Here is a 12,316-nt window from a genome sequence, read left to right as displayed (position 1 = left end):
TCATAGTGTCTATCAGGTTTGCCTTCATTGATAATAAAACTTAAGAACTCCCAAACATTATCAAGGTATTATATACTCCACTATCTCCAGGTCACAGAGAGATACAATGGCTTCAATCCAGCAACTCTCAGTATTAGCTTTATTTTATCCCCTGTATCATAACAGCTCCCAGGTTGCTCCACCTATAGTGATGTAGTTTATCATCTCAAGCCTGCAGTAGCCTTTTTGCAGCATGCAAAACTTCAATAACCTGTGGTTGTTTCACCTCCAGATGTATACATCAGTGAATATAGGTGGTTAAATGGAATAAAACGCAAGGCCTTCTGTACCTAGAGAACTGCTAGCCCATGAATGGAAATCCTCACTTTCAAGTACCCATGTCAGTCAAATTTTCCTCTGAAGACATCCTGTTATGAGTGTCAATTGCTCCGGCTGAACAGGTTGAGTAATTCAGAGTAGTTCTGAACTATACCAAGTTTCAATTTGAAGGAAAATTTCAGCCCAGATCAGAAAGAGTCCACACATCGTCACCAGTAACTCACATTAGCAAATTGCTCAGGAAGTGGACATTCAGTGGGAAGCGCAAATAGAGTAAGACTTTGAAGTCAAACTTTGCTCTGTCTCAGCCACTGACCTGCTTTGCATGATGGGCCCAAACACATTAACTTTTTTCTGTGCTAGCTCAGTCTAGAAAGCTAAAAACAAACAGCAGACAACCATTATGAGGACAACTAAAACTAGCAATCAGGAAACACTCCCATGCTGTCCCCTGGCCAGCTGCACGTTCAGCTTTTCACTTCACAGTCTGCAAAGGTTACCAGCAACAGTCCACAGTGGAGTCTCAGATACCAGACTTATCTGAAGCTTTTGACAGACAAAACATATAAGGACAATGATCGAGACAAGCTGATTGCAGAAATGGAAAAAGCTTGTCACTTAATGGCCTTTTGTTATTTACAGGCAGTATTTAAGCTCTTGAATAGATGATCTCTGGGAGTTTCAGCTTCTACTTCCCATGAATTGGGAGGCCACCAATAACCAAACCCTCTTCTGTTACAGCAGAAGAAAGTTGCCTTACATCCAACAGGTAAATCTCAGGATTTTCCCCTCAGTATGAAGTCCCCTAGAAGTCTTGCAGTGGAGATACAAAGCTTCACATACTCTGACTACTGTAAAGCATACACAAGTTTTGTTTTGTTCTCAGCAGCTCCCAACTTCTGAACAGCCCAGCTGAAAGCCTCCTGACACCACAGACTACTGAAGCTTTCCCAGTGCTTCTACTGAGCTTCTTACAGTGCTGACCCAAGCAAACCTTCATCCCACACTTCACAGACTTGGATAGGAGTAGAAGTTGAGCATGCAGCACCTGCTGAAGAGCCTACTCCCTCCTGAAGGTGGAGAGCACCTCCAGATATCCTCTGGAGGAGGAAAGCCCTTCAGAATTGTCAGTTATGCATGTCAATTCAGAGTAGCCAACTTTAGCCAAGTCAGGATTCCCTCCATACGCCCTGGTTGGCACGTATCAGCTAGCATGAAGATCAGTAATGCACTCTCAGTCTCCACCAGCTGCACACCTCTCCACTTTAACTCCAGAACATTAAATATGTCCAGTATCATCCTGAGCAAGAGATGAATACTGCTCCACCCTAGCAAAGTGCATGTACTCTAAAAGTTTTCAGACAGCAACAGTCTGAAAAATACAGAGTAGCAAAGTGCACTGTGCTCTGCTTCAGCATCAGTAAGCCAAGAGACACCATGTGCCATGAGTGCAGCAAAGGAACATGCAGTCACTTACGCACAGCTCCACTGGCACCTGAAGGCCATACATTCTTTGTGGTCAGTCTAGCCATGGCTACAAAGAATGCAGTGAGTCTCCACATGCACAAATTCAGAAGTACAGGCATGAAAACTTAAGAAACAGCAATACACGTACTCTTTGTAAAGTTACATACCGTACAGTCCACTTCCAAATGCTACTGGACCCTAATCTTCTGGAAAAGACAATTTAATGCCACAGTACTCAAAACCCCAAACACATCTACTAAAAAAACCCAAACACATCTAAACTTCTCTTCCACTTCTCATCCCCTTCACTCCCATTTTATGCATAAATATGATGAAACAACACTAGACTTGGAAGGAGTACAATTGTAAGAATCCATGTTTTCCATGTAAGACCACAACCTACTATGGATTCTATTTAAGAACCTAGCATACACCTTCCCTACTATAAAAGTGAAATAGTTAAAGACGAGCTGCAGCTTGAGCACATAATTCTACCAGCTAGTAGAACACACAGCTGCAAAGCTGCCAACACTCACCCTACATTGCGCTGCTCAAAATCACTGCTCCACCAAATTGTATCAAACACCACACCTTCAGTGATATCACATGAGGTAAGTCTCACAACAGATGCAGTAGCAACAATGAAGTTCAGCTAGTAGCAGCCTTGTTTCTCATCAAACTACTATTTCTTTCTCTTCAATCTTCAGTTCCAGCTAGAAGGAATACTTCGGTTTTCTGAAGCGTGTATAGTATCTCACTGGAAAGAGATGACTTACAACAAACACTCATATCACTTGTCTCAGTGACGCAGCTCTCACGCACAGCAGCATTTCAGTTTCTACTCCATAAACCCACAGATTGAAACATCACAGATTAAAAGGCCCATGTAAAAAGCAATGCATAAGCTCCTTGCACTTGCAAGTTTAGCAACAACTCTCAATTCAAGCCCCTGCGACACAAAACCTCCCAGCTTTTGCAGAACAACAGCTTGGATAACAACGAGGAAGTTTAACCTCCACAAGACACCTCTGGAGCACAGCCACTAACTGCAGTAGACCACCAGTTGCCTCTGCACACTGGAGAGGCTAACATATTACCAAATTTCCTGGCAGGGCACAGATGATTGCTTTAACATGCCATTCTCTTCAAGCTGCCGGCATGCTAGTAAGACTTCCACTACTCACTTGGCAGAACTGCAGAGCCAAGTTTAAAAACAGAAGTGGTAGCTACCTGTGGCTGCATTTATTCAGGTACAAACAGAAAGGAGCATCCACTACTGCAGCACAGTGCCAAGCTTCTGCATCTAAGATGTTACTCTGCCTTTTGAAAACTCCTGTGCAGTTTCCAAGGTACTGCTAGCACAACAGACCTAGTGAGGTCTTTGTTTCCAGATGTTGCTGAGGAAGACTGAAAACCAGCTGGTTTATAACTCAGAACAAGAAACTCTGGAGTTCACATAAAACTGGAACTCTTAATACATGGAAGATTCAATTACAGTTTGGTATCATCTACAATCCAGCCATTACTGCACATATCAGACCCTAAGCACAAGGCTTGCTCCATTTCCCCACGATCTGGGAAAGCTTGTTGGTCAATGATCAAGCCTAATCTTGACAATGCTGATTTTAAACCAATGCCTGAAGAAAGCTGTAGCTGGTTACCATTTGAGACTGTTTCTGATCCTTAAGCAACATGCAGAAAAAGTTTCACTTTAGGAACTTAAAAGCTAAGAATCAGGCAGCCTTGAGTTTTTCAGCTCCCAGAAGGCTACCTCACCATGAACTGCCTTCAGCCAGAAAAACACCTTACAGAACCTAAAGTTTCTGCCCTCTCATCTACAGCAAAATACCACTGGGGTTGGGTCCATTGCCACAGTTCAAACCATTGACCTGGCCCATCTTACAGTTAAATGTATTAATTAGTTCCTCAGCAAAAATGAGGAAGTGGAAGCATGGTACAAAGCGAAGTTCAAGGTGTCTTGCCCAAAGGCCAAGTTGAATGAGACTACTACCATTACATTCATGAACTAGATACCCTAAAAGCTACAAAACTCGCACAAGAAACTACCATTTGGGCTCCAAAAGCAGATTTAATTGCGTTCATAAGTTCCCAACAAAACACACCCCTACCCAGGGGTTCCAGGAAAGCATTTTAAGGAAGATGGAGTGTGCTTATGCCACAGACCCCCTAGCTGTGCTTCCCAAGTCATGAAAGGCATCAGCTGCCAGCGAGGCCTTAGGGCACACAGGAAAGCCAGTGCCACAAGTCTCACTCAGACTCACACTCTCATCAGCTGCTACCCTCCTCATTACAGTTTATTTCCCAGCAGCTAGTACATACATTTAAAATGCATCTTGATCAAAGAGTTCACAAACTGCACAAGTTTTTAAAACACTATTGAACACAAGTGTTTTAAGTCTTACCTTAAAGTTTAACCCTGCACATGTTTCAAGTTATAATTAGTTTTAATTGTAAACTCCGAAGACATTTCTTAGAGAAGTTATATTTATTCCTGTAGACAACAATTCCCTCCCCAGTCTAACATGTTTCTGGTAAAAACTGCTCTGGCCAGAAGACAAGACTAGTTTTAAGGATTAAGTTAATGCTCATACAGCCTTTAGTAAGAATAACCAACATAACTGGCACCATCAAGAAGCCAACCAAGTGAGTAAAAAGCCAGCATCCTTTGGTAGTCAGTTCCAGCAATTTTAATAAACCTTGGTACACAGTAGAGTTCCCCAAATACACTCCAACACACTAGATGTAGGCCTCCAAACGGTCAAAGATTACCCAAAATCCTTTTAGCTTGGACTCCATGGTCTTTCCTCCCTACTCCGGTTTGAGCTGTTTTCAAACTGTAATTTACTCAGAGACTCATCATGAGCTTGATTATAAGCCTAATTTTCACTTACAGCAGCAACCTGACAGCAAAACAAGCTTTTAATCCGACTTTAGCAAGGTTATTTGCCTGAAACCCCAAACCCTTCTGTGACAGGCAGTCTAGGGCTGCGTTACAAAATTGTGATTTATCTAACCAAAAAGGAACTTTCAGCCATGAATCGTTAGCAGCTTTCAACAGAGCAGCGCCAAGCAATACGGAATGAGGGCCCAAGTCAAATCGATAGCACTCCGCCTTACCTCAGCAGCAGGACCACAGCGCAGACAAGCAGCTGCCAGCTACCTGCACAGGTCTGAGGCAGGCGTTGGGCAAGAGCCTGCTGCAGGTTCCGTGGGCCAGCAGGTTTTACCTTTACCTGTCACAGAAGGTACTGTGTAGCATGAGGCATGAGAGCCTGTATCCACCACGCATTTCACACAACTCTGCTCTCTACTTGCCAAGCAGTCTCTCTGTACAAGGTAGCACTCACACATACATACCAAGGTCAGATCACCGATTGCCTACAGCATCCATAGGTGCTCTCCTGGTCTACAGGACTTTTGCAATTCCAGAGTATCTGCCCTTCTAAGGCTACTACCCTATTAACAGAAGCATTTTAATCTTCAGAAGGATTTTAATCCTTTCCCTTTGGCAGAATCTGCTTTTTCAATCTTGAAATGGCTCAGATCCACTGACTTTGACTTCTTACAAGACTCTGCAAAAGTTAGAAGGCAAGCAGTTAAGTGAGTAGCATGAGAAAAGTCAAGCTGTATGAAATATAGTAATAACCAAGGTACATGTTATAAACAAGCTCTAATGTAACTGCCTTTTTTTTTTTTTAAAGCCTGAACAGCAAGAACACTAAAGCAATGTAGAACTTCCTCCTGGTGTGGAATCTGAGTATCAAAAAGCTAGCTAGCTAGCTAACAGAAGCTTAACCGGTATTCTCTGTACCAGCGACACACAAGATATTTCACACAGATGGGCTGCGCTGGCAACTCCACGAACATCGCAAGAGGCTGTAACGGAAGGACCACGTTGTTCCCACTGGCTGCTGTAAAGCAGAACTGGTAGTGCAGAAATAACACAAACTTTGCTCAGCCCAGGTAGCATGCACACTACTCTACTCTCGTAACAACGTTAACACTAACATTGTTCAATAAGGCAGTAAGTCTACTGCATGCTATCTGCAGGTAGTGTTCATTTTGGCAGAAGTGATTGATATTTAAGTATCTTGGGAGATCAATGAGCTCTGGACTACAGGCAAGCCCATCGCCTTCAGCAGCTGAACAGGGTTATCACTGGAATATAGTTTAGTTCTGCAAAGCAGTACTGCTTATAAAATACAGGCCCAGAAAACAGGTAACAAGCCACCACTCCCCTGCTATACAAAAGTGTTTTACTTCAGCAGGGCTGAAGTACAGCTCCCGATTTCCCCTTTCCCCTCACTGTAGGATCCATCAAGTAGTTCATATACAAAAGCCCATAAAAGACAATGAAGTAACCTTTTACTTGCTCTCCCATCCAAAGTAACTCCAAAAGGTGCCCTAGTTATTCAGTTATAGGTAACGTATCTGCTGAAGATAAACAACACAGATGGGGATGCAGCTGAATGCAAAGCACTTTGGCTTACATCTTAAAATGGAAGCTGTCCATTATGGCCCTCCAGTATCACTCCCATCCTACCTCTGGATATCTTCACATTGCATTTCTTATAAAATAAATCCATGATAAAAACATCACTGTTATAGATATAAAAATAACAATGAAATTGTTATGCTTCGTTGTTGTCCTCACACTTTATGGGGACTCTGGCTGGCATCATTTCTTACATCCCAAACATTTCTCACAAGAAGAGAGTTCAAGTTTCAGACCTGTGTCCCAGTAAGCACCTCAGCAAGAATGAGGAACACTGCTGCCTGAAAGACTGCGGCAAATAATACAAGCAGCAATCTGATAGCAGGTCTCAAGTCCAAGCTCTTTCAGAGCATCTGCTTAAAGAACAGCTGCTGCTGCTTCGTGCAGACACACTACCCCGGGATCGAGTCTCTGGACAACCCCAAGGCCAACTGTGCCGCTAGAGACACACTGGGACAGACCATGCAGGTTTTTGTGCTACCTCACACACCAGCAACAACACTACTTACCCAGCTGCAAACAACTTCTTGTTCTTCCCCTCTTCTAGCCCAGAGGAGTTCAACACGCAAGAGGCCATTTCAGGTAACACTGCTGACACTGTATCAAAGGTTTACTCTTGGGATTTTCTGCTTGTTTATGAAGTTCTCATCCCTACGTCATTCAAAGACACAAAATCTTTGGAGAAAACCTTGTACTCTGTGATTGAGCATAAAACCCAAACTGCCAAGTACAAGAGCCAGTGGCAAGATTGAGACCTGAACACTGATGTGTAAGACTGATGATACCCTCCAAAAATGCCTAAGTAGCAGCTTTCCTTTCCATCGCTTCTTTGTACTCGAGTCTATTGGGATTATTTCTACTTAATCCACATTCTGCAGGCTTTTGTTCTTGCCACAAGGTGCAACAGCAAAGGCTGGAAGCTTGCTCTTCCCCTCGTTATCCTGACAGAGATGGTCACTATGCATAAGATACCACTGCTTTTCCAGACACCAGAACAAAAACAAGACAACGATACGAACACTCTCCACAGCGTTTAAAATAGCTGGAGCGTAAACAACCAGTGATCATTACTTAAGTAGTTGAGCAAGACAACCACAGTAACTCAAATTAAGAATGCTCCTTTCTAGTCTGTAGCTTAACTCCCATCTAACTTTTAAAGCACCTGGACTGCTAGAAAAAGTGGTTTTATTTCCCTTCACATACTTTGTTTCTGTTGGAAGCATGGCCTACAGCCCTATCATCTCCCTTCTCCTCAACAGCCACTACTCTTACTCCACTGAAACACTTAGTACTTTGCAGAGCTCAATATAAACCACTGCTTGGGCAATGCTCTCACACTACGTCCCAGGGCTTTAAAGACTCTTGTAACCGTACACAGTCCCCATTATCCCTCAGGATTCTTTATCTTTGAAAAGCAGCATGAAGAATCAGTCCATGAGCACCCAGTGTTAACAAAGACTCAACACATTCAGCTTCTCTCCTGTTAAAAAATACAGACTAGAAACAGAAGTGCTCTGAGAGAGCATTGAACCCTGAACCTCAGCACACACTAAACTACAATAAAGCAGCTTTCCCAGCTTCCCGAGTTACCTGATAGAAGATATACCCTCCCCACAAAAGCTCTGCACCACCTCTGTCCCCCCTGTTCCCAGCAGTCACATTTCCCCTGTTCAGTGTTCACTGCTGTGCCTCCTAGGTCTGTTCTGATGGCATGCACACAACCCGCTCCCAAGAAGAAAGCATTCTTTCAAGACACCTGCAAGCCCACAAACATGCTGTGCAACAGCCTTCACATTGTACTGAGCATCACTAAAGTAAGTGGCAGAACACTGCAGACAAGCGATGCTCAGCTGGAGCACAACTTCCTTATGTAACCTGCTACCATACACTTATCTGGAAATTTCAATACACTAAAATTACACTCAAAATCTTTCCCTTTCAAGCTCTACCTATTCCGTGAGCATACACAAGCCTTCAAGCTCTCTTCAATTTTCTTCTCCACCTTAGCTTTAATTCGATCAGTACGACACACGAAGCTTCACAAAAACTTCGAGATAACCTACAATCAAAGCAAAGACATTAACACACAAGCCAAACCCGACACTACATATGTAACAAAACAGAGCTAGCAAACTGATCTTAAATATTAGGCAGCAGGTTCACAGCTGGTGCGAGACAAAAAAAATTAGATCCACATAGTAATCGAGACCAAAAACCCTATGGAAGGACTGGCTTCTGCACCTGAACCTTGCACGTGGACTCCAAACTGACAGCTACCTTCTAAGGGAAAAAGGATATAAATTGCCTGCCTGACTCACCAAAATAATAAAAGTGTACTTGGATATTCCCCTCTTAAATAGAAGGGGGGGGTTCCTGGTGAAAGATACCACGATGATCAAGCAAAGCACGGTTTTAAGACTACAGGAGATGCAGCACCAGTGTTTTTCTGAAAGGCTATAGGCCACCAAGTGCGGTGCTCCTCGTGTTCCGGGAGGAGAAGGTACCTCGCATGCCTCTCCCTACAAGTCTGCTAGATGACTCAGGTTGTAGAACAGCACTGGCTCCATTAAAACAATAAATCACGCTATTTTGACTAGTTAAACGTGACAAGTTTACTATACTTAGCGCTTCAGTATCCAATACCAAGGCCGCCGCTCCGCGAGGGAGGAGAGGAGCCTTCCACCAGGAGCTACGCCAAAACTTCAGCGCGGGCAGCGCCTCCCCGGAGCGGCGGCCTCGCTCCGGCGCGGGGCTCCTCGCTGCCCCCACGCGTGTCCGCTTCCACGCCCCGAGCCCTTCCCGAGGGCGAGGAGCACCCTCCCGAGCCGCAACAGCTGGCGGCGGCTGCTGCCCACCCCCGGGCCCGCGGCCCGGCCCGGCCCTGCCCCGGCGCCGGCGCCCCCTCGCGGCCCCCCAGGCCCGGCCGCCCGGGGCCACGTTGCTTCGGAGGGGCCCGGCCGCCGGGACCACCGCCGGCCCCGGCCTCGCCGCGGGGGTCGCAGCCACCGGGGACGGGGCACGGCCCCACCCAGCCCCGGTGAGGAGGGACCTCCCCGGGGGAACAAACAAAGCGCCCCGGCAGGCCGGGCCGGAGCCCCCGCGCCCGCTCCGGCAGCCGAGCCGCCGAGGGGAGCCGGGGAACTTCTCCTCCGCTCCCACCTCCCCGGGCCCGCCTGCCGCCTCTCCTGGCGGCGGGGCCGCCCGTCCCCTCAGCGCGGGCGGGGAGAAGGCGCCCGTAGCCCCCCAGCCGAGGCCGGCACCGGAGGGACCCCGCGCCGCCGCGGCAGGGCCCGGCCTTCCCTCCCCGCCAGGCCCGGGGCGGCGGCGGCGGCCTACCCGGCTTATGTAAGGCGAGCGCTCGGGCGGGCGCGGAGCGGGCGCGGTGCGGGCGGCGGGGCCCGGCCCGGCCCGGCCCTTACCTTGTGGATTCTCTTCAGCGCCATTGTGTGCGCGAGGCGGCGAGGAGGGGCGGGCGGGGAGGGGGGCAGCCCGCGGGGACTATTTTCCAAGGGGGGGGGAAGAGGAGGAGCGCGGAGGTGGCGGCGGCACGGGGGGGAGGGGAAGGGGGGAGGGGAAGGAGAGAGAGAAGGGGGAGGGAGGGAAGGAGGGAGGGGAGGGGGCCCCCCCAGAAGGCGGCGGCAGGGGCGGGGGGCCTGCGGGCGGGCCGGCCTGGCGCGCTGCTCCCCCGGCGGGGCCGCTGAGGCTGGAGCTGGCTGCCGCTGCCGCAGCTCCTACCGCATCCCTCCGCCGCGTCTTTATGCGCTGGCGCCTCCTTGCCTGCCTTCCGCGTATCACTCCGCCTGCGGCGCCCCTTATGCCCTGGTCCGCGCTCCGCCGCCGGATGGCGGGCGGGCGGCGGCGCGGGGCGGCAGCCGCGACCGGGGCCGAGACCGGGCCGGGCGCGAAGGGGGAGGGCCGGGCGGGAGAAAGGAGGAGCGGCGGGCGGCGGGGACTATTTGTCCTGCGGCCGCCGTGCAGAACTCTCCAGAAGGGGGAGGGGGAGAGCGCGGAAGGATACGGCGGTGGCTGCGTGACGCAATTTCTCGCGAGAGGACGGGACGGGAAGAAGTCCCGGCCGCGCCGCCGCCGTGGGCCGGTGAGGGCCTGAGGCGCCGGGGCCGGGCCGGCCTGAGGCCTTGGTCGGGGCGGCATCCCGCGCGCCGGCAGCCTCTTGGGGAGCCGCCATCGCCCCTGCCCTACTGCCAGCCCCAGGAGATGGTGGCCGGCCCCAGGAGCCCGGGCTGAGGCCGCTAGCGAGCCCGAGGCTCCTTCCTGGAGGAGGGCCGGGGCCCGTGGGATGCGGACCGGCGGGGTACCTTCCTTGGGGAGGCTGGGAGGGCGTCCGGGAGAGGCGAAGGCCCTCTGGGAGCACATTAAGTGGTACTAAGAGCGATGCTGGTGACACCTTGTACCTGGCGAGGGTGGCATGTGGCTCAGCATCCCTCCCATGGGGGTTGTGGCACAGGGCTGGTGCATGGTATGTCATTTTTAGTGCTTGGAGGACACATGGACAAAGTACACGTGGCTGCATAATAAAGGTTTGAGCCATTGATCAGACTTTTATTTATGTAGCAAAGTACCTCAAATACCAGGCTTACTGAGCATACCAAAACCACAGTGTTCAGTGAGGAACACAAGGCGAGCAACAAAGTGCAGGACTCGGGACCCTCCGTGTGCCCATTGGGCCAGCGGCGTCACAGAGAGAGGCGAAGGTTCTCCAGCAGCAGCAACATCCATAGCCCCGGGGCCAAGTGTGGAAGAAAAATTTATTTCCATCCAGCATTTCCATGAGGAACACTGATATGGACAAAAATAATAATTGTTCTCAGGTGACTGAGCAGCTTGTATCAGAAAAAAGGTCATCAAATAATCTTTCTGATGGCTACCAACGAGCTGAAGGGTTCTGCATATCTTCAGCAAACCTCTGAGCCCCGTCACCGTGACCTGTTTGTGTAGCTGCATGATCAAAGCATGAATGGGTAATCACCATAAACAGCCAGCTCAGAAACAAAAGGGCAACTTCCTTTCAGGTCTGAATCATCAGAAACTGAGCCAACGAGGCTGGGAACAGGACACGGCTTGGGACAGGGACTTTGTGCACACATTCAAACCAGGTACCTCTGCAGGGGAGTTCAGTCTAACAACCAAACTGCCCCCACATACACAAACCCATGGGATGTCTTGTACTAGTAAGACATTTTAAAATCTACATCAAATTGGAGTCTTTTCTGTTGGTCCTGGTTCTCTTCCCGTTGCTGCCTTTGGATCATGAATTGGGACTGAACGCTTGGCCCTCCATCTTCAGGCTTGTGGTGGCCGGTGCCCTGTGCACCCTTCCAAGTTGGCAGCCCTGCTACCGAGTCGGGTAAGAAAAATGCCAAGAGCATTTTTCATCAGGGTTGGAAGTCATAAGACTTTCCAAGAAGGCATCAGGTTTTGTTCCTTTACAGGCGCTCATAGGAAATCCTGGTTTCCTATGGATTTGTCTCTTGTGTAACTAACACTTTTAGTGAATTATACTACGATTTTCTGTTATTGCCTGTCTTCTCCTCACCTAGTACTGCAGCAGGGTTGTTTTCCACTGTTCTTGTCAATCCCACACCTCCTGTGCGTCTCTTGGCAGAGAGGGATGAAAGGCTTAAATAGGAGACTTTAGAAGTAAGTACAATACTCAACTCCAAGCAGCAAGAAGCAGCTCTGGGCTTGGAGCTCAGCTCCAGAACTTCCCCTGGGGTCAGACTGTACCTTTGCTAAAGCACCCTTCCGCCAGCCGGTCCCTGTAGCCAGGAGAGCTACCTGCAGGACTAATGTGCTCGCTGCTTTTGAACGGGCAAGGTTTGGAAACCCCACGGTACTTCTGATGTCATGCTGGCGATGACGCGCTCATGCTTGCCTCCTCCTTCTTCTTGCCTGCATAGCTGCTGCTCGCCGTGGTCAAGGTGGAGGTGAGGATCTCCAGCAGTGCTTGCCCTGGCCCCTCAGGAGCCTGGGGACTGCTGCCTCTCGGCAATGGTT

General features: G+C 49.1%; 1 protein-coding gene across 5 annotated transcripts in view; it reads right to left on the bottom strand.

Annotated features, from left to right (window-relative positions):
- Positions 1–10,159, bottom strand: part of UBE2D2 (ubiquitin conjugating enzyme E2 D2) — a 33,647-nt gene extending 23,488 nt beyond the window's left edge. The window contains exon 1 of one of the 5 annotated variants that reach the window (XM_082324379.1): positions 9,721–10,159. In XM_082324379.1, coding sequence (XP_082180505.1) covers positions 9,721–9,744 — 24 coding nt within the window. In that variant the 5' untranslated portion in view covers positions 9,745–10,159. Of the gene's footprint in view, positions 1–2,321; positions 5,113–5,163; positions 6,050–9,720 lie in introns of those variants that run through there. The other 4 variants (XM_082324383.1, XM_082324380.1, XM_082324381.1 and 1 more) reach the window with 4 other exon arrangements.
- Between the last annotated feature and the right edge of the window lie 2,157 nt (positions 10,160–12,316).

The sequence above is a fragment of the Platalea leucorodia genome, assembly GCF_965183815.1.
Source record: "Platalea leucorodia genome assembly, chromosome: 11".
NCBI lineage: Eukaryota > Metazoa > Chordata > Aves > Pelecaniformes > Threskiornithidae > Platalea > Platalea leucorodia.
Note: the sequence above shows the minus strand (reverse complement) of the source record. Positions and strands in the feature narration are given on the sequence as shown.